Source organism: Cheilinus undulatus, linkage group 2, assembly GCF_018320785.1.
Source record: "Cheilinus undulatus linkage group 2, ASM1832078v1, whole genome shotgun sequence".
NCBI classification, from domain to species: Eukaryota; Metazoa; Chordata; class Actinopteri; order Labriformes; family Labridae; genus Cheilinus; species Cheilinus undulatus.
This window is the reverse complement of record NC_054866.1, coordinates 1,027,386-1,055,018: the sequence shown is the minus strand read 5'-3', so window position 1 is coordinate 1,055,018 and position 27,633 is coordinate 1,027,386. Positions and strand designations below refer to the sequence as shown.

The 27,633-nt window shown below is 41.9% G+C and overlaps 1 protein-coding gene across 1 annotated transcript in view; it reads left to right on the top strand.

The window, feature by feature from the left end:
• The first annotated feature begins 453 nt into the window (after positions 1–453).
• pcp4b (Purkinje cell protein 4b) overlaps positions 454–27,633 on the top strand; it is a 59,527-nt gene continuing 32,347 nt past the window's right edge. Inside the window, exon 1 of the mRNA XM_041812735.1 lies at positions 454–569. Coding sequence (XP_041668669.1) covers positions 561–569 — 9 coding nt within the window. The 5' untranslated portion in view covers positions 454–560. The remainder of the gene's footprint in view (positions 570–27,633) is intronic.

Sequence of the window (27,633 nt, the reverse complement as noted above, 5' to 3'; positions counted from 1 at the left end):
AAGCTCTTGTCTTTAGCCCCCCTTAGGTGCAGCCCTGGTCCCAGCCACACTAAAATCCTTCATATAAATCAGAGAGGCATTTTAACATGATGGGTCTGCCCTGGGAGATTTAACCCTGCAGTGACCATGACTTTAAACTAAAGATGATAAAGGGAGAGCACAGTTCTGAACTGACTATTTCTAGTCCTTTCTCTTTGCTGTAGAGCCCAGGCTGGAGGGACAGTGGTGCACGTGCTCACATCAGTAGGTTTCCCCTGTTGATGACAGAACTGCTCGTGCTCGTTTACGCGCAGATGTTCGTTAAGAGGAGCGAAGCTGCGTTTGGCTGATCACCATGAAAAAGGCTTCTGCAGCGGATGAATATCTGAGGGAGCTGGGTGGTGACTTGGGAGACACACTTGCCCACGGCATTCCTATTGGTTTATTGGTGACGTGCTTAGACGGAGGAGCGGAGCTTTATAAAGCGTGTGTGTCCGCATCGAGCCACTCTCCTGTAGACTACTGTTGCTGAAACTTCTGCTGTCGAGCTGACGCCGCCGGAAACCGCAGCTGCGAGCACCATGAGCGAGGTAGGACCATTTCTGTGTGGATGAATCTGAGTATGGACGCAGCGCGCGCCATGGCGCAGAGGGTTACCCCCTTTAAGGATGAAGCAGCTGTTGTTGATGCTTTTCTATCTGATAAGATTTGATTTGTGACTGTGCTCGCGCGGATATGATGCATTCTGGCTTCAGCATCAGTGTAGGAAAGCTGTGGGCTTGTCTGCCCCGGAGAGGCACGAGCCAATAAAAGATTTACGATGAGTAATGGTTGTTGTAGGGTTCCTTTCCTTCAGCATCGATCTAAGAAACCCAATCACCTTTATTAGCACTTAACTGATAAGAAAGAACACGGAAGTGCTGATCCGTGCACGCGCTGCTTTCTCAAACTTGTGGAGACTGGTCCACATGCTCAGACTGATCCTCTGTAAACCAGCTCCACTCTGCTGTAGGTGAATGTGGAGACTGGTCCACATTCAGACTGATCCTCTGTAAACCAGCTCCACTCTGCTGTAGGTGGATGTGGAGACTGGTCCACATTCAGACTGATCCTCTGTAAACCAGCTCCACTCTGCTGTAGGTGGATGTGGAGACTGGTCCACATTCAGACTGATCCTCTGTAAACCAGCTCCACTCTGCTGTAGGTGGATGTGGAGACTGGTCCACATTCAGACTGATCCTCTGTAAACCAGCTCCACTCTGCTGTAGGTGAATGTGGAGACTGGTCCACATTCAGACTGATCCTCTGTAAACCAGCTCCACTCTGCTGTGGGTGAATGTGGAGACTGGTCCACATTCAGACTGATCCTCTGTAAACCAGCTCCACTCTGCTGTAGGTGAATGTGGAGACTGGTCCACATTCAGACTGATCCTCTGTAAACCAGCTCCACTCTGCTGTGGGTGGATGTGAGACTGGTCCACATTCAGACTGATCCTCTGTAAAACCAGCTCCACTTGCTGTAGGTGGATGTGGAGACTGGTCCACATTCAGACTGATCCTCTGTAAACCAGCTCCACTCTGCTGTAGGTGGATGTGGAGACTGGTCCACATTCAGACTGATCCTCTGTAAACCAGCTCCACTCTGCTGTAGGTGAATGTGGAGACTGGTCCACATTCAGACTGATCCTCTGTAAACCAGCTCCACTCTGCTGTGGGTGGATGTGGAGACTGGTCCACATTCAGACTGATCCTCTGTAAACCAGCTCCACTCTGCTGTAGGTGAATGTGGAGACTGGTCCACATTCAGACTGATCCTCTGTAAACCAGCTCCACTCTGCTGTGGGTGGATGTGGAGACTGGTCCACATTCAGACTGATCCTCTGTAAACCAGCTCCACTCTGCTGTAGGTGAATGTGGAGACTGGTCCACATTCAGACTGATCCTCTGTAAACCAGCTCCACTCTGCTGTGGGTGGATGTGGAGACTGGTCCACATGCTCAGACTGATCCTCTGTAAACCAGCTCCACTCTGCTGTGGGTGAATGTGGAGACTGGTCCACATTCAGACTGATCCTCTGTAAACCAGCTCCACTCTGCTGTGGGTGAATGTGGAGACTGGTCCACATTCAGACTGATCCTCTGTAAACCAGCTCCACTCTGCTGTAGGTGAATGTGGAGACTGGTCCACATTCAGACTGATCCTCTGTAAACCAGCTCCACTCTGCTGTAGGTGGATGTGGAGACTGGTCCACATTCAGACTGATCCTCTGTAAACCAGCTCCACTCTGCTGTAGGTGAATGTGGAGACTGGTCCACATTCAGACTGATCCTCTGTAAACCAGCTCCACTCTGCTGTAGGTGAATGTGGAGACTGGTCCACATGCTCAGACTGATCCTCTGTAAACCAGCTCCACTCTGCTGTGGGTGGATGTGGAGACTGGTCCACATTCAGACTGATCCTCTGTAAACCGGCTCCACTCTGCTGTAGGTGAATGTGGAGACTGGTCCACATTCAGACTGATCCTCTGTAAACCGGCTCCACTCCGCTGTCCCAAAGAAGCGCCATGTTACTGCATAACATATGGATGGTCTTTTGAAAGAATTCGATCAGAGTGTTTTGGGTTTGTTTATCCTGTGTGTAAACGGCTTCGTTTTTGTCTTCTACCTTTGACTGAAATCCACACCACTGCTAGTGATGCTAATTTGGTGCTTTCTCGTTCTGTACAGGTAAATTGGTGCTCATGAAATGAGGTTACACTAAAATCTTCTCAGAGCAAACACTGAGGCTAAGTGAAAAATCAAAGTTAGCACCAGTTGTTTTGTTCTGGAATCGTATTTCTTGCACACCAGTGTGAACTTATTGCAGAGTGTGCACAGATATAAAAGTGTCCTTCTCCATCTATCTGTAGTTGAACTATCTGTTCTGCATCTGCTTTTTGTCTTTTTATCTTGAGTAGAAAAGGACATTTTGTGTGGCTTACATGCTAAGCGAGAATGTATGGAGGACCAAACCTGCCAAAATTAAAAATAAATAAATAAAAGTAAAAAATAAATAAATGAATAAATGAATAAATAAATAAATAAATGATAAATTAAAAAAAAAAATCCAAGGAAATTCGAAAATTAAATACAAAACATAAATATAAATGGAAATAAATACAAAAATAGTATAAATAAATAAATAAATAAATAAATAAATAAAAGTAAAAAAAATACAAAAATAAAAAATAAGGTTCAAAAATTAAATATAAATAAATAAATAAAAGTGGAAATTTTAGTCATTTTTTTGCCATGTTTTGCTGTTTTTTGACCATTTTTGCCACCTGAAACTCATTTTTTGGTAACTTCTCACACATTTCTCACACTTTGTGCCCCTTTCTGCCACATTGTGGCTCTTGCAAAGGCATTTTTCAGCTATTTGGCTCTTTGGGTGAGGCTGAGTAACGCCAATATCAGGGCTGTCATAAGATAACAATTTTTAGTTCCCGTTACCTTCAGAATTTCTGTTGTTAATTGCATTTGCATTTTAAAATTCCACTATTTGCATCCCGAACACTTTTGTTCATGTTGGACTTTTTTGCTGTTTTAAGCTGAAGGGACTGGTCTTCCTGTTGGACACAGACCTGCTTTTGAGCAGAGATTTTAATGTGAACTTAAAGTAAAAAAGTAAATGTTTGATAACCTCAGGTTAGGAGGACTGACGGAGCTGTCTGTGAGTTTTAAAGTGAAATGAGACTTTAAGGAGCGGTGTGGGTCTGATAATCATCACTGCTGCTGCACAGGCTCAGCCTGAGGCTACGTTCACACTGCAGGCCTTAATGCTCCATCCTGATCTTTTCTCAGATCTGATTTTTTTGTTTGCCTGTTCACACTGCAGTCAACTTCAAAAAGATCAGATACGTATCTGACTCAGAACCAGATTCCAGAGTGGCCTGATTCCGATTGGAAAAGGTCAGATTCAGTGTGCGCTGTTCACACTGTCGGAGAAAAATCAGGTACCAGTCACACGTGAGCAACAAAAAAAACTAATTCAGGTCACTTTTAACTGCAGTTCGAACATAGCCAAAGTGTGCTGCAAAGGAAAATAAATCATGCGATTAATCGTGGTTTTTAAAAAAGTATACTAATTTAGTTGTGATTAATCTGGACAGCCCTGACATATATGGGCTTTTCCTTTATCGTGACCCTTGAACTCTGTTTCTTTAAATGAACTTGCCTGGCCAGCGTTCTCCAAATGTAATGTTTATCATGTCTTCTGCTGCACAGTTCACAAGTACAGCAAGCTTTCTGTCCATCTTTAGAGGTGTATGGGCTCACACTCAGATTTGACTTTGTGCTCCTGTACATGTGTCAGCATGGCCAACATGTCTGCAGAGGGAATAATAGAAGTCTGAGAAGTTTAGATGGATTTAGCTCTACAAAAGAGAGAGAATAAAGCTGCTCAGGTGTGAAACAAGCACATGGACCTGCTGCAGACATCCTGTTACTTAAAGATACGGATTAAGCATCAAACAGAAGCTTTATAGCAGTCATACTCAATGTGTGGCTCTGTTGTGATGATTTGTGGCTCTTTATGCCCCCAGAAAACCTAAAAAAGAGGAAACTTTGACCTCAGAAATTATCTATCGCACGTCACATTAATCAGTTTGTTTCCCACACTCATACAGTCGGCTTGAACTGTCCAAATTAATGGTCAACTTTTTTTTGCCTGTATGTTTCCATTGCCCTTATTTGCAGTTTTTATTTTCACTTTTATCCAGTTTTTCCCCTTTTTAAACCAGTTTTTGACACTTTTATCCAGTTTGTGCCCTTTTTAAACCAGTTTTTGACACTTTTATCCAGTTTTCCCCCTTTCTAAACCAGTTTTTTGACACTTTTATTCAGTTTGTGCCCTTTTTAAAACAGTTTTTGACACTTTTATCCAGTTTTCCCCCTTTCTAAACCAGTTTTTGACACTTTTATCCAGTTTTCCCCCTTTCTAAACCAGTTTTTGACACTTTTATCCAGTTTTTGCCCCTTTTAAACCAGTTTTTGACACTTTAATCTAGTTTGCGCCCTTTTTAAACCAGTTTTTGACACTTTTATCCAGTTTTTTCCCCTGTTTAAACCAGTTTTTGACACTTTTATCCAGTTTTTGCCCCTGTTTAAACCAGTTTTTGACACTTTTATCCAGTTTTTGCCCCTGTTTAAACCAGTTTTTGACACTTTGATCCAGTTTTTGACACTTTAATCTAGTTTGCGCCCTTTTTAAACCAGTTTTTGACACTTTTATCCAGTTTTTGCCCCTGTTTAAACCAGTTTTTGACACTTTTGTCCAGTTTTTGCCCCTGTTTAAACCAGTTTTTGACACTTTTATCCAGTTTTTTCCCCTGTTTAAACCAGTTTTTGACACTTTTATCCAGTTTTTGCTCCTGTTTAAACCAGTTTTTGACACTTTTATCCAGTTTTTGCCCCTGTTTAAACCAGTTTTTGACACTTTTATCCAGTTTTTGCCCCTTTTAAACCAGTTTTTGACACTTTTATTCAGTTTGTGCCCTTTTTAAACCAGTTTTTTCACACTTTTATTCAGTTTTTGCCCCTTTTAAACCAGTTTTTGACACTTTTATTCAGTTTGTGCCCTTTTTAAACCAGTTTTTGACACTTTTATTCAGTTTGTGCCCTTTTTAAACCAGTTTTTGACACTTTTATTCAGTTTGTGCCCTTTTTAAACCAGTTTTTTGACACTTTTATTCAGTTTGTGCCCTTTTTAAACCAGTTTTTGACACTTTTATTCAGTTTTTGCCCCTTTTAAACCAGTTTTTGACACTTTTATTCAGTTTTTGCCCCTTTTAAACCAGTTTTTGACACTTTTATTCAGTTTGTGCCCTTTTTAAACCAGTTTTTTGACACTTTTATCCAGTTTTTGCCCCTTTTAAACCAGTTTTGACACTTTTTACTATTTGTTATCTTTCACCCTTTTATGCCATTTCTCCCACTTTTCACACAATTAAGCTGCCTTTTGCCTTTAACACTAGAACTGCCAGTGGGTAAAATTTACTCAAGGCTGTTCTTTAATTGTATCTTACTTGATGTGTCTACAGTTTTAAAGACTGTCAGTATTTGAATTTTCCTAAAAGTCTGTTAAATAGCACCTGGTGTCATAAAAATAAACCTTTGACTAAACCTAAATTTATTTAATGGACATTTATATCTAGAACCGTCATGCAGGTCAGATTTACCCCATTAGAAAGCCTTGATTTTCCCACTGTTTTATTTCACACCAGCCATAAACAGATGCTGCAATGGAAATACCTTCTCTCTACTGCAGCAGTAGTCATAGATCAACCTTCAGCATGGAGACAACAGGGAAAACAACATTTACCACTGTTAAATGTCTAAAGGTAATCTCAGTGCTTTAATGTAGAAGAATACAGTGATGAGGACATTTGGGATTTTTAGCAATCAGTCCAAAGACAATTTTCTATGTGACGATGGTTGTCCAACAGTGATTTAGTTTTCTATCTGTGGTTAATAAGCTGTTCAGTGTCAGAGGTTAACTCACAGTCATTGATCAGTGCTATTTATTAAAATCAAGGCACTTTAATGACAGGTAAAGTTGACCCAGATCATATTTTTATTATAACCAGCCCACCCAGTATGAGGTCTGCAGATTTCCTCCAGTACAAAAATGCAAACTTGACCATGATGATTTAAAATAGCCCAGATAAGTTATAAAAATTACAGAGTAGAAATTATTTGATTAAAATTCTAGAATGTGGAGAAGAAATTGGTTTTCATTTCGTATTTTCAATGTTTATCTCACAATTATGACTCAGAGTTATGGTTTTAAATTTTTATATATATTATATTATAATATATATTATATATTATATTTTGACCTTTTAGAATAACAACTTTGAATTTTAAGTAAAAGTTTCATCTTTTAAACTCATATTTTTTTATTTTATCTTACATTTTGACCTTTTCATCTCATAATTTTGACTTTTTCTCTCATATTTTGACCCTTCAGGTCAACAATTTAAAATTTTGAGCAATATTTTGGCTTTTTAAAACTCATGATTTTGAATTTTGTCTCATATTTTGAGATTTTCAAATTCTAACAATCTTATTTTAACCTTTAAAACTAATGAATAATAATTGTTTCTTATTTTTTTGACCTGTAAAACTCACAATTTTGAATTTTATACAATATTTTACCCTTTAAACTTATGATTTAGACTTTTATCTCATATTTTCACCATCAAAAATCAGGATTTCAACTTTCCATTGCATATATTTGCCTTTTAAATACAATATTTTGAATTTAAATGTCATGTTTTTACCTTTTGAACCAATAAGTTTGACTTTTTCATCTCAGATTTTGAGCCTTTGGACTTATCATGTTGACTTTTTTAATATCAAAATCATTTATCATCAGTGTTAAGTCCCCCCCCCCCCATAATTCATTTCTGGTGAAAGTGAGGTTGACGTTTTATGGTTAAATCTTGACCCTGCTAGGCCCTCAGGTTAGACCCAAAGTCAGAATCCGGCCCCTGCTGTGACTGAGTCCGACACCCCTGACTTAGAGTGTGGCTCTTGCAAAGGTATTTTAAGGGTTGAGTAACACTGCTTTGTAGCTTTGGATAATCAAATACGCCTTTTTTGTTTGGTAAACGTGCAAAGTTAGATTGCTGATTAAAAGAGTTGTAATTTAAGGAGAACATGGCTGTGATGGGAGCGTGAAGACACAGCAGTGAAGAGGTTCACGCTGAGCTGATAGTCTTCAGATTTGTTCTTCAGAGTCATGAAGGAATTCGCTCCAAACTTGTCTTGATTCCAAAGAAGTGAGGCAGAGCAGCTTAGCATGTTCTGGATGGATGAGTCCAGCAGCGGTCAGCACTGCAGCGCTCCCTCCCTCCCTCCACACTGGGCTCTTTCTCTCCTCATACCTTCTCTCTACCTGCAAACAATCAATTCTCTGTGATATTAAAAACTCCTCATTTCTGACATCAAAAAGTCAATATTGTTTGAAATGTAAAAGGTTTTAAAATCCTTCAACTCTTAGTCACTTTAGCATCTTGCTGAAAGTCAGTCAGGTACTCCAGATGGTGGAAAACGGCTGACTCAGAAACTTTAATACCGTTTCACTGCTCAAAGACAAACTATGGGGCAGAAGTTTGTGCAGCTTTGTATTCGTCCTTGTTCCATCTCTACGTAAACGTTCTTGATGCTTGAAGAAAGCAGCAGCATGGTGATGCTGTGAAACACCATAAACCCTTCTAAACAGGATCTTGGCAGACACTTGAAGGCCTTTGCACACTGGGTCTGATTGTTTCTCCCAAATTTTTTCGCACGTTAAAAAGTAAAATCGAGCTCATGTTGTTCTAATGGTGTTTGCATACCATGCCGAAATTTTCGCCTGCATATTTTATTTCATTTATTTATTTTTTTTCTGGGAACAGGTTTGATTTTATGCAAAATTTCATATTAAGTCATTTAAATGGGTGACTGATGATCCAAATCAGTGCCCGCTGCTTCCTCCTCGTTTGCTCAGCCCTGCCTGACCCTCTCTCTCTGAAACCTCACTTCAAACACCGTAGCGTTCCCGTGTATGATGTGGAATCAGCCATGGAAATGTGACAGATAAAGGCATAGGTTGTAGCCTGATCACAGGTCAGAACAGAGACTGAATTATAAAGTTGCTCTCTCTATTTCTCCAACGTGGATCAGCGCTATGAAGCATGAGCGTGTGCTGTATGAAGCTCTGTGTCAGGATGGATCCAGCAGGATTTTAAAGGAGTGACAGAGACACAGGCTCACAGTACGAAACTATTTGGCACATACCACGAATTTTCACAGTGAAGGCAAATTAAAACGCATGGGCTCCAGTGTGCAAGGTCCGAGTTCGTGACATTTTTTTGGATTATGGATCCGGAAAAAACGCATGCGAAATACTGTCTATAACGACTTTCAGACTCAGCCTGAGAGGAGAAGCAGAGGTTTTAATATTGTCTGATTAAAGCTACACTCACACTGAAGCTGTGCATCCTGAGGTCGATTATCAGATAAATAACTCGATTTGAACACAGGGGATCACAACAGATCACCATTCATCCGATAAATCCCACATTTTCTCTACAGTGTCACGGCTGCTTTCATCTGTGGAGGCCGGTCCGATAAACATTCACACACAATTCATTTTCCTCTTATAGAATTAAACCAAATATTACACCAGCACTACAACTATTAGAATAATATTCTTCTCTTATTTCAAGTGAAAGGTTTGAAACAGCTTTTGGAAAAGTCAGGCTAAATATTTCAAAGTAGGGCTGTTGAAAATTAACATTTTTAACTGTGATTGATCTCAGGATTTCTGAGGTTAATCATGATTAATCACACTCTTTATGTCACATTTTTAATTTCCACTGTTTTGTAATACAAAACTGTTTTCATGTGTTTTTTGATTTTTCCACGGTCCTAGAGTAAGAGAAACTGACTTCCTGTTTACACACAGACCAGCTTTTATATATGATGATTTTAACATGGACGCAAGCATGGAAAAAGGAACTTGTCATGGGTTGAAAAGGAAATCAGGGAAAGGTAAAAAGCCAAGTGTTTTAAGGTTCAGATGATTTCTGACTCGTCCGATGAGTTTTTAAAGTGAAATGAGACTTTCAGGAGCAGTTGTGGGTTTATTTCAGGACTGCAGCTGTAGAGACACTCTGTGAAAAGAGCCAGTAAGGCATGCAGTTAAAAAAATACTGCACCAGCTGTGCATCATAGTTAATTGTGATTAGTTTCATTAATCCTGACAGCCTTATTTGAAAGTATAATTAAAGGTTTAGTCCGGGTTTTCTCTAGGTTAACTTGTTTTAAAACGTTTTTAAAAATTAGTGTTATTGAAATCGAACCATCTTTATCACCTGCTGCTCTCTTTCCTTTCCTCGCTCTCACACGTCTTTTATTTAATGAGAAAAATGAACTGTAGATAATCCTGTTAGGATTTTAAATCTGGGCTGAAAACATGAAAACATCCTGTGTGACTGGAAGGATTTTTCTCTAGACTCAAACATGACTCTAGGGGAACGCTGTTGGCCGGCTGTAGACAGTGACTGTTTCAGGTTTCAGGTTGATCATATTGGGCTCTAGGCCAGTGGTTCCCAACCTGAGGTCTGGGGAACCCCTTGGGGGGACGGCTTGGGCCCCTGTCTGCTCTGACATTTTTAAAATTGCATATATGTATGTACATATATATTTTAAAACCAGGATTGGAAACATAGTGTATCAGGGCTAACCTAAAAAAACAGAAAAAAAGGAAGAACAGCTGTGTGTCAGATGACTGACATGCCTTTAATGCAGGTGTTTGTGTGCAGAAGTAAAGGACATCAGGTTAGCATTACCTGGTTAGAATCATGTTAAACTACCTCAGTAGATGATGAGGGGACTCTGTACCTGCAGGTGTGTTGGTTTACTGGGTTTCTAGTTCCTGGTCATGTTGTTAGAGTATGAAAACTGTTAGTGTGTACCAGGCATTTGCCCCAGGGTTTACTTGTTGACCACCCATGTAACCTGCTGAGAGAGGGGGGAGCATCGGTGTTCTCTTCTGCACCTGTATGATAAAGGTGTTTGTGAGTAGATGCTGTAATAGCACGCCTGGTCACATCACATTTCCTCACGTCACCACAGAGAGTATTTAAAGGTTCCAGACAAATGAAGGCCTGGAGGGCAGAAAGAGCTTCACAGACAGCTAGCATTGACCACTATGATGAGCTGCAGCTCCAGCTGGTTAATGTTTACACTCCGCCTATCACAGAGAGGCAAAAATATAATAATCTAAAGTGGTATTTTTGGGGCACATGTGCCTAAAAACTTGGTAAACTTTCCAACAGAGCCTCATGTCAGAGATGTGTACAGAGAGCTGGTGGAGAACCCTCCCTATGCCACTGCTATGAGGAGGAAATTCTACAACAGCATGGACAGTTATGAGGAGATGTTGTCACTATTTTGTTGATATTTTGACTGAAACTCCCTGGCAGCGGGGTTGAAATAATGTTCATTTAAGAGTTTTTGGACTGTTCTGTTAAACTGAGGCTGAGGGGTATACAGCTCATTCAGAAAGTACTCAGACCTCCTTCACTTTTTCAGTTTTCTTATGTTGCAGCCTGACGCTACAGTGAAAACAGATTTCAGACATTTTTGCAAATGTATTAAAAATATAAATCTTTGCTGAGATGTTTCTACACCTTGATTGGAGTTCACCTGTGCTAAATTAAACTGATTTGACATGGTTTTAAAGGCACACACCTCTCTATGGAAAGACTTACAGCTGACAATGATATTAGAGCAAAACCAAGCCATGAGGTCAGAGGAGCTGCAGAGCTCACAGATCTGGGGAAGATGACTAAAAGCAGCACAGTGGCCTCCATGAATGTCAAATGGAAGAAGTTTGGACCAACCAGGACTCTTCCAAGAGCTGGTCAGGGTAGAAGGACCGTAGTAAGAGAGGAGAACAAGACCCTGATGGCCACTCTGACTGAGCTCCAGAAGTCCTGTGTGGAGATGTGACAAAGTGCTGTTTATGGCTTGGTGAGCACATACGTCATATTCTGAGACAGCCAAGTAGTCAGATGTCATTGAACATCCTTAATATTTCAATTCTCAGATTAAACATTTTCCTGCCTTTATTGGACAGAGGTGGACAGTGGATAGACTCAGAAATGGGGAAGAGACATGCGGTAAAGGGCCACAGACTGGATTCGAGCCTGCACGCCTTAAACCACTCGACCATGTGCGCTTAATTCTCAGGTTAAACTCAAAGCAAACTAAGCTGGTAACATTTAGAGTGCATGTCTCCTGGTCAAAACAAAGATCTAGGTATTTGGGTGCCTTGGATGCTGCCATCAAATCTGTGTCTGTGAAAGGTGAGACGCTGTGGAACAGATCACCTACCTCAGCAGTGGAATCCATCATTTCGCTGACTGTGAGGCTGAAACTAACTGCAGACCTGGACTGGTGCATGGTTGATGGGTTCACTGTGCAAGATGGCGTTCCTGGTACCTGAGCATGCAGAAGCATCTCAGAGTCTTTCGGTCTTTGGTCCTTTCGGTCTTTCCTTACTCTTGTGAGGCCTGGATATTGACTTATGGTCATAGGCGCCGTCTGTACTCCTTTGAGATGACCTCTCTTCAGCATATCTGTGGGTATCATTGTTAGACCGTGTTTTTAATCCTGACGCGCTCAGGAGAGTGAGGACATGCACCTTATGCACTTTCCTAAGCCTCATCCAGCTCCCTGCATACTGGGTGCCCAGGACCTGGTGGACTGGTCCAGATGCTGCAGGCAACTGCGTGCATGTGGAGCGGGCAGCATGGAGGATACCTGGAGAGATGAGGCACGGGCCTGGCACAGGCCATCAGGAGGCCAGAGCAGTACAAGACCAAGGCGAAGTATCTCCCCATGCTCCCACACCTGACCTGGCCTGAAATTTAACCCAGAGTTCACTCAGATAACATTAGACACATTTTGGGTATGGATGCGTTTGAATGGGTCTAGCTAATACTGATGGCCAGTCCTCCGTAGCTAAGTCTGCCTTCAGTGTGTGAATGTGGAGTGAAAGGGTGTACGTGGGGGGGTGACCTGCGGTCTAAAAGCACTTTGAGCTGTCAGATGACAAAAAAAAACCATTTACCATTCTCTGCTCTGCTTTGTTAGCAGAAGCAGGTGCATCCAGGTGAGGGACTCTTTGACATGCCTCTTCTGGTGCCCATCTCCCTTTTCAGCATCCATATTTTCAGCACGTTATTCATAAACAGACTCCAACAGGTTTTATCATACGTCGTATTAGAAACACAATGTACTGGAGAGTAGAAATCTAGAATAATGCCAAGCAAAACCAAACGATAAGCCCTCATAGATCTCAGATTGGTTGACCTACCACTGCCAGAGAACTGTCAGTTGCTACTTTGAAAAATTAAGCTGCTTTAGAGCATGTACTGCTGGATTAAAGGACAGCTGGGGATTGTGTAAATATGCTGTTTTTGGCCTCAAATGTTGTCAGCCAGATTTTTTCTGTCCAGCAGACAGATGGGTCACATTTGGTGAGGCTGTGCTTCACCCTAGTAGTTCACAGGGTTAAACTGATTTAGCTTTGTAAATGGACTGGCATATAAACTTTGGGAAATCACCCAGTGGAGATTTGATGCATTTATTCTGTCAGCACTGATGTAATGGACATCCATCCAGTGCTATAAAAACTGTGACACTTTTTAACCAGTACAGATGTTTGCCCTGGAAAAGTAGACTCCATTCAACCAACAGCCTCGTCTATTTGGTTCTCCTGTACGCACATCGACGTGGAAATGGCTTTTCTTGTCAAGATCCATCTCCTTGTTCTGAATAATATTCTAAAAAGGAAACTGTAGACATAGAAATGCTTCAGTTGATAACAAACAATTGAATTGAGTTTTTTGAACTCTATTTAAAAAGTAGAATGAAGTTTAATTGAGTTACACTTTGTTAAATTAAGTTGAGCAAACTTGATTCAGTTTCTCTTTGCCAATTGAAGAAAATTTTGAATTAGGAACAATTTTTTCTTCTTAGAGTCTACACAACTAGAGATAATGCAGGGGAATGGGTATCAAATACACAATATTACCAAAAGTATTTGCTCACCTGCCTTGACTCACATATGAACTTCAGTGACATCCCATTCTTAATCCACAGGGTTTAATATGACGTGGGTCCACCGTTTGCAGCTATAACAGCTTCAGCTCTTCTGGGAAGGCTTTCCACAAGGTTTAGGAGTGTGTTTATGGGCATTTTTCAGCATTCCTCCAGAATTGTATTTGTGAGGTCACACACTGATGTTGGACCAGAAGGCCTGGCTCTCAGTCTCTGCTCTAATTCATCCCAAAGGTGTTCTATGGGGTTGAGGTCAGGACTCTGTGCAGGCCAGTCAAGTTGATCCACACCAAACTCTCTCCTCCATGTCTTTATGGACCTTGCTTTGTGCACTGGTGCACAGTCATGTTGGAACAGGAAGGGGCCATCCTCAAACTGTTCCCACAAAGTTGGGAGCATGGAATTGTCCAGAATCTCTTGGTATGCTGAAGCATTCAGAGTTCCTTTGACTGGAACTAAGGGGCCAAGCCCAGCTCCTGAAGAACAAGCCCACACCATAATCCCCCCTCCACCAAACTACAGCGACGCATGCCTGGACCAACACTTCACTCCGCTTCGTTCGAGATACGCTGCTGGTCTATTTTTATCGCCGGCAGCTGCCAAACCGGGTCAGGAAGTCACAAGTGTAGAATAAATCATCACTATATCAACATTACGTCTCATCCTGCAGCGAGAGCAAAGGGTCCCCGAGAGGTCAGTGGGTCACAGAGCTACAACGGCGCCATGGACAAGGAAAAGTGAACTTTTGAGGACATTTAGCCAAAGAATGTTACATAAAACCACAGGTACTTTAGGCTAACATTAACCTTTTAACTTCCTAATGTACTTACCCAGTGGTGGAAGCAATAATATCATGGACTTATACCAGAAAGGATGATAAATTAACCCCAAAGATAAAACAGTTCACTGCTGACATACTATTCCTGCGTGAACTCGCAGTTCTCCCGTGATCTCTTCCTGCTGATCAGGGCTGCGCGCCGCAGCGCAGCGCTCTAGACACACTTCCAGTGGGTGAGGTTGCTCACCTGTGGCGCTTTGATGCGCGGCGCAGTCGTCCTATGAGGAAATTGTGGGTTAAACCAAAGCTTAAAGTGTGTACAGTTTATCCATGACTTTATAAGAAATGTGGATTCAGATTTCCTTGAACAAACACTTCATCAACCAACACAAGTTGAAGAAGCAGCAATGATGATATGAGTGGCTATTTACTCAACCCTAGCATCATAAATCAGTGAGATTGGAGCTGTAAACATAAAGACACCAACACAGCCTGTAGCTCAATGACTGGTATAAGAATGTTTATGAAATGCATGCGTGGTGGTGGTCTGATTCTACTGCAGCCATAAATTCACCAGCAGTATTCACAGGGCTGACGTTCTTTAGTGGTTGCAATGGACAACCAAATCAATATAATAAATTGATGCCTTTATTAAGCACTGCTGTGGTGAAGTGATTTGAAAGCTGTTTACCCAGCTCTTTCCATCCTGCTATGGATGAATGAGCTGCTGTTGAATTTATACCACTAGTATTCAAATAGACACCAGTACATGAGAGTACACCACAGCAATGCTACAGTGCTGTGAGAAAGTAACCCCCTTCCTGTTTCTTTACATATCTGTCAGCTGAGTAAATACAGAAGTCAGTTTTTAATGATTTCATTTATGAAGGGACAAAGCCATCCAAACCTGCCTGGCCCTGTGTGAAAAAGTCTTCACCCCCTAAACCTAATATCTGGTTGTTCCATCCTTGGGGGCATCAACTGCAAGCATGCATTCATGATAACTTACTATGAGTCTTTCACATCTCTGTGAAGGAACGCTGTCCCACTCTTTTGTTGTTGTAATTCAGCCATATTGGGGGTTTTCCAGCATGAACAGCCTGTTTAAGGTCACACCACAGCATCTCAATCAGATTTAAGTTCAGACTTTGAGTAGACCACTCCAAACCTTCATTTAGTGTGTTTTGGATCCTGCTGCACAACCCAAGTAAGCTTGAGCTTGAGGTCAAGAATGGCCAGGAATTCTCCTTCAGAATTTTCTGGTAGAGATCAGTATCCATGGTTCCATCCATTGTAGCATGTCGTTCAGGTCCTGAAGCAGCAAATCATGTCTTCTGTGACCTACTGGATGACCCATCCATGCGATCTCTGAGTCTGGAGTCCCAAAGCCTTAGAGATGTCTGTGTAACCCTTTCCAGACCAACAGATGTCAGTGACTTTGTTTTTCATCTGTTCTTGAATTTTTACCCACGCCAATGAAATGGGCAAGGGTTTATGTAGAGGGTTCCATATTGGGATAGTGACAGGGAAGAATCGATTAGATTTTGGTGATGATCCGCACACCCGTTCAGTTTTTCTCGGACTTCAAAGTTTTGAACACCATAGTAATCAATGGGAGCGTGAGTTCCTTGGTGGCGCTGCTTCAGCGTGGGTCTGCCGCCTCAGACGGCCATTCTAGTTGTAGAAGATGTGCTGCTTTTTGAGAACAAATTTGAAATGCAGAACATAAAACTTTGGAGGAGGATCAGTGGTTGGACGTCACTGCTGGGCATTGATATCCTTAAAAATAAATCCTAATAAAACAGATTCACATGACTAAGAGCAGAGTGACAATCATGATAAAAATAGGCAACATTCCTGTGAAAAAATTAATCTCTGGTCCTCATCTGAGCCACGGTCATGTTTTCCAGTAGTAAACATCAATGTGAGCTGTGTGATGGTTTCAGGAACTCACCTTAGAACCAGTGGGGTAGGGCTGTAACAGCGGAGCAACATTACTGCTGCACGTTGCAAATTTACCTCCCACAAAATCCTTCTAGCACCATCTAAAGTAACACTTCAGGGACTGCAAGGGTCTGAAGAGCAGTCTGATGAGTAGGGAGGTTATAGAAACTGGTTTGTGACTGCAGGGTGTCACTATCTGATGGAAAATCTCAACAAAGACACAGGGATATGTAACCTGGCTTCTCTCATATGTGGCCGCTGCCATCCTGGGCGGCTGCCATTACTGCAGTGGTAACTGCAGTGACTACTTCTGCCCTGCTGCAGGGCCGTCCTGGGCAGGGGGGAAATAGGTGGTTGCTTGGGGTGCAACACTGTAGGGGGTGCCGCGAAAGCCCTGAACACTCTGAATGAAGCCTGAGGTTGTCAGCTCCAACACTTCTCTTCCCTCTGGCTGCCCCGCTCAAGCGCTCTCTCTCGCTCCCACACTGACAGTGACAGCAGAGCGGGGTGTCAGAGTGATACCCACAGTTAACAATTCAGTGTTTTCTGACTGCTCCTAAACGGCAGGGACAACACGGCGAAAAGTTTATCAGAGACATTGTGTAGGTTTAGTTTTTTATCATGATGTAGGGTCTGATTTAATAAGTCCACCATAGCGTCTGTGCTCACAAGATGATTTTATTATTCACCTTTCGAGCAGCTGAGAACTCCTAATGTCCTTTACATTGAAAGTAACTAAATATTCTCTTTCCTGGTCAGCATTCATTCAAATGTGCGGCTGTCAGTGAGACACTGATCCCACTCCTTCTTTAAATTCTTTTATTTATTATTATGGAGACATTTTCATCATGGCGGTTTAGCGGGGACTCTCTGGGCGACGCTGAGGCGTCAGTCATCCAGACTGTTCCTTCCTCCTTTAGCAGACGCTGTAGATGCAGAGCAGCTTGTTCTAAATGAGGCTGATGTCTGATGAACAGTGGAGCATTTAGATCAACACATCCAGTTCTCTTTGAGTCTGAACATCAGCATATCTGTAAGCTGTATCTTTACTGGAAACCAGGTGCTCTTAAATATGCCTCTGTGTGGTGTTATAATGTGGATGGGTCTCATCTGCCAGAGTGTGTCATTAAACCATTCACAGATCCTGCTGAACACCTCCAGACGACTTTGTTGTTAAAAAAAAAAATCAATGCAGAAAATGACTCTCCAAATGACTTTTCTCCTGGCAGACTGTGTTGCTCTATAACTTTATTTCCAGTGATTAGAATTGGCTGCAGAGGTACAAAAAGCTGCAACGGTAAGATGTTTCCAGCTCATTGGATAAGCACATTTGATTATTCTTTCATCAGTAAGCTCTATACTTGGTTGCAGTATTTAAATGTTTAAGTCTTGAGTTCCCCTCAGTATTAATACTCTATCTAGCTATCTAGCTGTGTGCTGTGTCTGTTTATTTGAGCATTAATAGAGAACATGAGTACTCTTGAATCTGTTTTCTGCAGGAGTGGGAACATAAAGTCCTGTCTGCAGGAAACAGCTGACCTGACACGCCAGTCCAACTGAATATATTTCACACTCATCTGGGAAAGTTCCCATTAAAGGGTTTGGAAAGGGCAGGACCTTTCAGAAAATCTGCAGAAGGTGATTGGAGGAGCATTCTGTCTGTCACATTCATGACGGGCTACCAGAACTCTTGTGCAGACCACCACTGCCTTAGATCATGAATGGCAGAGCTTTATCTAAGACTGATGCCAAGGCCGCTCAGGAGATGTGCAAAAAAAACTTCTTTGACAAGACAAGCTTTTGGTGTGACTCTTTAAATAAAAATAAACAAAACAGAAATATAGTCCAGTTCTGATTAAACTACCACTTCAGCTACATCTGAGCTAACAGCTACCACAGCAACAGCCCTGAGTACACCAAAAAACCCACCATAACGATCACAAACCCATGCCAAACGAGAGGGAGAGAAGAGTGAAAACATGGAAAGCTTTCAGTGCTGCCCTTAGTGCTTGTTTTGATCAAGAAATGTTGTATACCATTGTATACCAGCATTAACATAAGTTCCCTTTTTCTGTAACTATCACAGTCATACTGAAGCAGGTTGGCAGAAGGATAAAAAAAAAACCTCTGAGAAGTTTTAGGGTTGTTTTTGTTCTTTATTTCATACAGAAACGTGGTCCAGTTCTGATAAAACTAGGGATGGGACCGATCCAATCCAATATCGGTATCGAGTCCGATATAGACGTAATTAATAGATTGGATATCTGACTGACAGCGCCGATCCAAGTGACCGATCCAAATCCACCCCACAGTTTGCAGTTGACCATGAACGCACCGCAGTCTAACACAAGACAGTCTGTGTGTAACTGAACTGGTATTAGGATGTTCTTAGCCGTATAATTACCTAGTCGATTAAACCTAAATCTATATTTAGAATAGTCAAAACTAGTCTAAAAACGGGAGAACACAAAGAAGAGTGGGTGTGACGTTAGCCTGATAGCTAGCTTTCACTGCTAGCATCGCCCGCCTTCGTTCCTCTTTGCAGATTAATATCTTGCTTTGCTGTTTGGCCTCTTTTCACTTCAGGTGAGTAGTCATAGGTGAGCTTAACCCTTGACAGCCCACATACCACTTTATTTCCATTTACTACTTTGGAAAACCGTTGTACTGCGGTCTTCCCACTATACGCTAACAGGTTAGCCTTAGCCACCGCAGACCTCCTCATTGTTTACATCCTGTGAAGGGTCAGAGAGGAAGGCTGCGGCCATTAACTGAACTACAGCGCTCTCTAGGGGCGGGGGGTTCATTATAGAGCATTATAGACAGGGATTTATAACTTATACTGAGTTGTTGTTTTTTGGATAATGTTGATATTTTATTTTTTAGTTGTAGTTCAAATAAATTTGTTTGGAATACATTAAAATTCAATTCATTTTTTTTTTTTGCTTTTTAATAAGAGGAGCTGGGTGGTTTACTACAGCCTCATGTAACCTCACACATTATACCAACAACAATAATAATTGTTTATATATATATATATATATATATGTATATATATATATGTATATGTATATACATATATATATGTATATATATATATGTATATGTATATACATATATATATGTATATATATATATGTATATGTATATATATATATATATATATCGGAATCAGTATTACTCTAGCCATGGCTTTGGCATTGTGTTGTGTTCCTGCTGCTGTTATCTCTGTGTAATCTTGTGGCATATTTTACAGATTTCCTCATTTAGCTTGATGCCTTCCTTTTGAAATTTGAACCACTGCCGTTTCTCTTTGGAACAAAATTGTCCGTCTCCTCAAACGTCCATCTCATTACTGTGTGTTTTTGCTTTCCAGTGTCTTGTACTTCCCTCTCTCCTGTCGTGATGTGTAAAAGGTGCTCGTGTGGAGGAGAGTTTGCTGAATAGGCGGAGGAGAGTGCTGCGTGCTGTGAGAGAGGAGTTAGGAGACAGAAGTTAAACTCCAGAGAAAAATGAACGTTAATGGCTTAAAACTTCCTTTTAAACTTGGTGGCTGTGATATAGTCATTTAGTACGTCTCACATGTCAAAAGCCACAATACACCAAGTATACTTGATATATCACCCACTCCTGGGTTGGGTAACCTAGCAGTGATTTTATTGACGTGATCTCTGCTTTATTGACTATATGATGGTTATGCTTGTGTCTAAAGACGACTGGGGAAGTAGAGCTTCTGCCCAAAGTCAGCATTATGATTTTTAGATAATAGAGGAAAGAGGATGAGGATGAGGAAAGCTGCCAGTACAGGCATGCATTTATGGTACAGTGTATGCCCAGTAGACCCATACTGTATATGGATGCAGATATAGTCTCAGACTGTTTGAATGCAAAGCAGGAAACAGTGTGTACGTTTCAAAAAAATATTTTTACAGTCTGCTTGTCGTCCTGGTTTATCATCACGGTCTTTCTTGAAAACTGTTCTGTCAGCCCTCTTCTACAGGGCCAAGAGAAATGAGGTCATAGTTAGAATTAGAATTACTAGAAGCAGGTTATGACTGAATCTTTTAGAAAGTATTTAATAGAAGAAACGAAAGGTAACCCTGCTGGATTCTTCTGTAGGTTTTAGGATATTTAGAGTTGTCAAATGTGAGTGAGCTTTTGCTGCGTGATTATTCTAACTGGTTGGTTTCTGCAGTTTCTTCTGTCTCTGGTTGACCAACTTTTTATTTCTGTTTCAAAAGAAGAAGCCGTTTTGGCTGTGTTCATCCTGCTGGAAGTGTCTGTGGCCTAGTTCTGCTTTTTTTAATTCTTCATGGCCACTGAATGTGGCAGAGAACTTCTAGACTTGACAAGCAGCCAAGTTTTAAAATAAGCCCAGAAAATCTTTATTTTATCAAATTGTTTTCCCATTTCAGAATAATTCATTTTCATCCAAGCTCCTTGTCCTCCCCCACTGTTTTATCTATAAAGCACAAAGTATGATGGTGTTTAGGACGGGCATGCCGTGGTGGAATTGATCCTAAATCCTCACAATGTCAACACAACAGCCCTGTGCATGTCCACATGTTCCTGAGGATGTTTGAGATGTGCCTTTAGTCTCAGGTGAGACAGCACAAGCACAGGCCAGATTCATCATTCCTCATAATTAGGATCTTAATTTGATCACCTTGCTCTTTTTGGTTCATTTTCAAGCCTACTCTCCTGCTGCTTGGCCCACAAAGGCAGACTAGAGAGCTATCTGGGTCGCCTGGTTGCAGAGGAAGCGCTCTCTTTGTCACGTGGACCCACCTCGCAGCTGATGGCCACTTGGCACTGGACACAAGCGCTAAAGTCGCCCGCCAACAATGTAGCCCTCTCTTGACTAGCCAGGCTCTCTGGGCCCTCACTCTCAGAGCCAAAAACGGTCAGAGTTTTGGAGCCAGAGGAAGTAGCCAAAGCCAGAAACATCACTCATCACACTGTGCCAGCCGTATGAATGGATATGTCTGATTCACAGACTGAGGAGCTTTTTGCTTCTGCAGTATTGATTTTCTTATTTTCATCTGCTACTAAAAACAAGGTGCTGTAATATCTTTCAGAGAGTATTTGATAGTATGTTTGCTAATAACTTTTAATGTGTTAATATATGTATATGTAAGGCAGGAGCCACCTGAAACATAACATCTGACTGTATTTTTCTAAGGGGGCCCAGAGAGGTGAGACATGCTGATGTTATGACACACATAGAGCAGGACTAGTTTTAATCCAGGCATAGATGTGGGGTGAGAAGGAGCTGAGGGTGCTGCAGCCTCCCCTAAAATTCAGCATTATATGCTGATCACTCTGCTGCTGGCAAAGCTTTACCTCCTCCACCCCAGCCTCCTCCATTCTAGCCTCAAGTTTGTGTTGCACCTTCAGATTCACTCTTGTTTCTAAGGAGAGCATTGCTAACTACATTATATGCGATATATTTAAAGCGATGAGCTGGAGACATTGGTAAAGACTGACAAAACATATCATGAACGCAGGCTCCTGTGTTTTACTGAAAACTGGTTGAATCAAAACAACTCAGACTCAACTGTGGATCTACCTGGCTTCACTCTCATAAGGTCAGACAGAGATGCTAAAGCTAGTGGCAAGAAGAAAGGAGGGGGTCTGGCTTTATTTGTTAATCAGAGATGGTGTAACTCCTCACACATAACTCTTAAGGACAAGTTGTGTTGTCCAGATGTTGAACTGTTGGCAGTTGCCCTTCAGCCATATTATGTTCCAAGGAGTTCAGTCATATCATAACAATACTTGTATACATTCCACCCAAGGCACCTGATTTGGTTCCGTGTGATGTTTTGCATGATACTGTTGCTAGGATACAGACTCAACATCCTGAGGCACTTGTAATAATATCAGGAGATTTCAACCATGTCACCCTCTCCCCATCTGACTGGATTTACAGTTTGTTAACTGCCCTACCAGTGAAAACAAAACCCTAGACCTGCTGTATGCCAATGTCAAAGAAGCTTACAGAGCTACTGCCTTACCACCACTGGGCAGGTCAGATCATAACTTGGTTTATCTGCAGACCTGTTACAAACCTTGTGTGCTGAGACAGCCTGCAACTAAAGTCAAAATCAGAAGATGGACTCCTCAAGCTAGTGAAGCTCTAAGGGACTGCTTTGAATCAACAGACTGGAATGTGCTGTTGGAAACAGATGAGGACAGTATGAACACTGACAGACAGGTTGATGGTTTTACTGAGTTCATCAACTTCTGTAGAGACACAGTCATACCTACAAAGACTGTTTCCCCAATAACAAACCCTGGATCACAAGTGACATAAAGGCAATCCTCAACCAGTAAAAGAAAGCTTTTAGAGACGGTGACAAAGAACGGCTCAAGAAAGTGCAACATGAGTTGAAGAGGAGACTGAAGATGGCAAAGCTGGAATACAAAAAGAAGACAGAGAGGAATTTTCAACACAGCAACATCTGTGATGTGTGGAGAGGAATCAGTACCATCTCTGGACAACAATAAAAAGAAAAGACAGCCAATAGTGGGTGATGTGGAAAGAGCTGATGAACTCAACCTGTTCTTCAACAGATTTGACACTGTGGACACACCTACTTCCACTGCTGCTCCTCCTTCTTCTCCTCAACATTTGGAAATCCCCACTATAGCTCCTCCTTCTCCTTCTCCGTCTCCTACACATGTCTCCACAGCTGCAGCCTCTTCCCCTCTAGCACCTGTTCCCTTCTCTGTCACAGAGACAGGGTTGGAGCTTGGGAGACGTTGCTCTGGGAAGGCAGCTGGCCCAGATGTGTGTGTCCAAGGCTGCTTAAAGACTGTGTTGTACAACTGTGTCAACCTCTCCACAGGATCTTCAACCTGAGTCTACAGCTGGGGCGGGTGCCTGCTCTATGGAAAACATCCTGTATTGTACCGGTACCAAAAATCAAATGTCCGGCTGAACTAAATGACTACAGACCTATTGCCCTTACCTCACACATCATGAAAACTCCGGAGCGGCTGATTCTACGTCTACTGAGGCTTGAGGTCAAAGACAAACTCGATGCCCTGCAGTTTGCATACAAAGAACACATTGGAGTGGATGATGCCATCCTCTTCATGCTTCACCGTGCCCTGTCTCATCTGGAGGAACCTGGAGATGGGAGTGGATCCTCTCTGTGTTTCTTGGATCACAGATTACCTGACAGGAAGGCCACAGTTTGTCAGGCTGGGGAACTGTGTTTCTGGGACATTAATGAGCAGTACAGGAGCTCCACAGGGAACAGTCCTGGCTCCATTCCTGTTCACACTGTATACATCAGACTTCAAATACAGCACTGAGTCCTGCCACATCCACAAATACTCTGATGACACTGCTATGGTGGCATGTATCAGAAATGGGCAAGAAGCTGAATACAGGGATCTGATAAGTGCCTTCAGTGACTGGAGTCACAAAAACTGCCTCCTACTCAACACCTCAAAGACAAAGGAAATGATCATAGATTTCTGCAGATCCAAACCCCCTCTTCAGCCAGTGAACCCCTGTGGCGTGGACATCGAGGTGGTGACATCATATAAATATTTAGGTGTACACCTGGATAATAAGTTGGACTGGTCTAAAAACGTAGACTTCATCTACATAAAGGGGCAGAGCCGCCTCTTTTGCCTCAGAAGACTCTGATCAATAGACATCTGCAGTAAGATGCTGCAGATGTTTTATCAGTCTGTGGTGGCAAGTGTTCTGCTTTATGCTACAGTCTGCTGGGGAGGCAGTGTAAAACACAAGGATGCAAGGCGTCTGAACAAACTGGTGAAGAAAGCTGGCTCTGTGGTCAGAATCAAGCTGAACTCATTGGAGGATGAGGTGGAGAGACGCGCACTGAGCAAGGTGGAGGCCATTCTGAGGAACATGCATCATCCACTTCATATCTCCCTCAGCGAGCAAAGAAACAACGGTGGTGGACGGCTCCTATCCCTGCGCTGCAGGACAGGAAGATTTAGAAAATCTTTCATACCATCAGCAATAAGACTTTATAATTCTACAGTAAACAGATGAGACTCCCAGACGATTGAATTTCCCTTCGGGGATGAATAAAGTTCTTATATTGTATTGTATTGTTTATTGCATTTGGCATGCATTGTTGTTAATGGATCTACAGTTCTGTGGAAAAATAATTTGCCCCCTCCATGATTGCTTTTTAGTCAGACCGAAATGGGTTTTCCACTGAGGAGAGTCTAGCCACTCCTCCATAAGGCCCAGATCTGCGGAGGGCTGCAGTGATGGTTGTCCTTCTGGAACTTTGTCCCATCTCCACACAGGATCTCTGGAGCTCAGTCACAGTGACCACCAGGGTCTTGGTCCCCTCTCTTACTAAGGTCATTCTCCCCTAGTTGCTCAGTTTCGCTGGGGGACCAGCTCATGGAAGCCTCCTGGTTGGTCCAAACTTCTTCCATTTGAGAATTCTGGAGGCCACTGTGCTGTAGGGCAGTGGTTCTTAACCTTTTCAGTCTGCAACCTCCAAAATCAAGGTACCAGAGACCGGGGACCCCCACTGTACCTGAAGGTGGTTGAACACAGCTATGCACAACTCAAAATAGTCATGTGCAGACAAGGCTGCCCATAAAGGGGATAAATGGGAGAGCTTTCTGGCGCCCAGCCAAACTGGGGGCCCATGGAGGTCAGCAAAATCCTGGTCCATTGAGAAGTTAAGCAGTGATATCCATATTTATATTTAACCTGAAAAAATAATCACTCTTATCAAAGAAAAAAACGTGTTTTTTGATCATGTGTGTAGTTAATAGCCTTCTTTAACATGTAAATCACCTTTGTTAAAAACAAAAAAATTAAATGGTTTAAAAATGGCTTCTTTAGGTTGCGATTCAATTCGATATTGATTCAATATTGATTTAAATGCTTTGATGTTGATTCAGTAAGAAGTAGAAATTCACAAATGACCTGTGGACAGTTTCTAATAATTATTTTCATGCCCATGTGAACATATGTGGTAGGTCACCTCAAATTTTTAGCAATAAAACATCTGAAAATAAAAATTTGCACAATAATAACTTATTTGTGCATAAGGAGTACAAAAGTAAAAAAGATGCCAGTTCTGTATAAACACTGAAAAAGTAAAGTGCATGTAAACTTTAATAATATCTCTGTCCTCTTGGAAATTGTGAGAAACCTCACATAACATGGTTATGGTTGGTTGTTGTTTGGTCGAGTGCGTCCACACAACGTGAATCACATGCACAGCGACCCCCACTGACCAGGAGGTGAATCGATTTAGAGGATTTGCTGAATCGGTATTGAATTGGGTGGGGAAATATTGCGATGCATCGATTAATCGATATTTTTACCCACCCCTACTACATTGGGTTAATAATGGCAAAAAATGTTGGAAAAGGTGGTGAAATTGGATTTTAAAAGTAACAGAAATGGGTTAGAAATGACAAAAATGAGATAAAATGGCAAGAAAAAGGCAAAAATGGGTTAAAGTGGCAAAAATGGGCATAAGTAGAGGTAAAGGGGAGTTTAAAAGTAGCTGAAATGGTTTTAAATTGGCAAAAATGGGTGGACTTTTGGTGAAATGGGATGAAAAACGGATATAAACTGGCAAAAAAGTGTTAACTGAGAAAGGAAAAAAAGGCAGATATTGGCAGAAATTGGTTAAACTAGCAAAAATGGGCATATTAAATGCTGAAATGTGGTTCAAATGGAAAAAGATGGGCATAAAAAGTGGTTAACAGTTGCAATAACGGGTCAACTGAGGCAGCATTAAGTGTAAAGTGGAAAGAGTTTAAAACTGACAGAAATAAGTGTGAAGTGGCAAAAGAAAAAAAAATTGAAATTGATGGGGAAAATGATGAACCTAAAGGTTGAGAGCCACTGCTCTAGGGAACCTTCAGTGCATCAGAATGTTTTTATTAACTTCCCCAGATCTGTGCCTGTCAACAGTCCTGTCTCTGAGCTCTGCAGCTCCTCTGACCTCATGGCTTGGTTTCTGCTCTGGTATCAGCTGTGAGGCCTTCTGTAGAGAGGCGTGTGCCTTTCTTAATCCTGGCCAATCAGTTTAATTTAGTACAGGTGGACTCCAGCCAAGGTGTAGAAACATCTCAGACATGGGATGATCCTTTTTCATCCGCTGTTCCATGGTGACACTGGCAGCTGAATGAGGCTGTTTTGAATATAATCTTTAAATATGATGATGCTTGGAGTTAAAACATTGTGGGCTTTTATTCTTGTTCTCAGCACACTTTAATCTGTTCTTAGAGAGGTTCCAGCGTCTGTAAATCAGCGGGCTGATTGAGCAGTAGCTCTGGGACACCCCTGGCTATTTACCGGCCTGCTGGTTAGTCGCTGCTCCTTCCATCGCTGCAGTCTGCTCTGAAAACAGATGAGTTTTTATTCTAGAGGTAATTTATAGGCTGTGATTCAGACTTTTCTGGGGCAAGAAGGCATTAGTACGTCTTTGCATTACTGTGCACGAGGAGAAAGTTTTACTACTGCATTGCCAGTCCACAAATATTAGACTGAAAAAGGAGAAAAAGTTGGTGAGCCAGTGTGAGTGGTTTCATCAGACCTTTTTATTTCAGCGGCACCTTGGTTTTCATGACAGCCAGGCTGCTTTTTGCTTAGACCCAGAACTTACCAGAAGCCCCCGGCCCAAACATCAGAAGTACAAGGGAAGCAAAATGAATGTCACACACAGAGTCAGCTGCTTCATGTGGAGGTGTCTGCAGACTGCTGCAAAGTAGGGGCAACGATGTGCTCTCTGCTGAAGTACGGTTTATTTCACACATACAAAGGTCAGTGCGTTTACATGCTTCATAGAGTCGAGCCATGATTACTGCTCCTGTTCCATTACATATGCAGAGCCAGAGAATCATGTTTTTAATGAGGGACGTCAGCCAACAGTAGATGCTGTTACTGCAAACCTTCATCTAGAGACCCTGTTAGAGTGCTTTTGTCACAGAAGGCAGGCAGGCAAAATCCTAAAACAAAAGGAGAAGGACCCAAAATGCAGATAAACTAAAACTGATTTAATAAAACAAAAGAACTACTGAAAACTAAAACACTGGAAACAAAACAAAGTCCACAGGAGCATGAGGAAGCACGAGGAATAACAACAGGAGTAGCAAGGAGGGATGACATCTACAATGAACCGACACAGACACAGGGAGACACAGAGCTTATATGCACCAGGAGTGATTAACAACGGAGGACAGGTGTGGACAATCAGACACAGGTGGAACTGGTGAAGGTAATCACAGTGGAGGGAAACTCAGGCA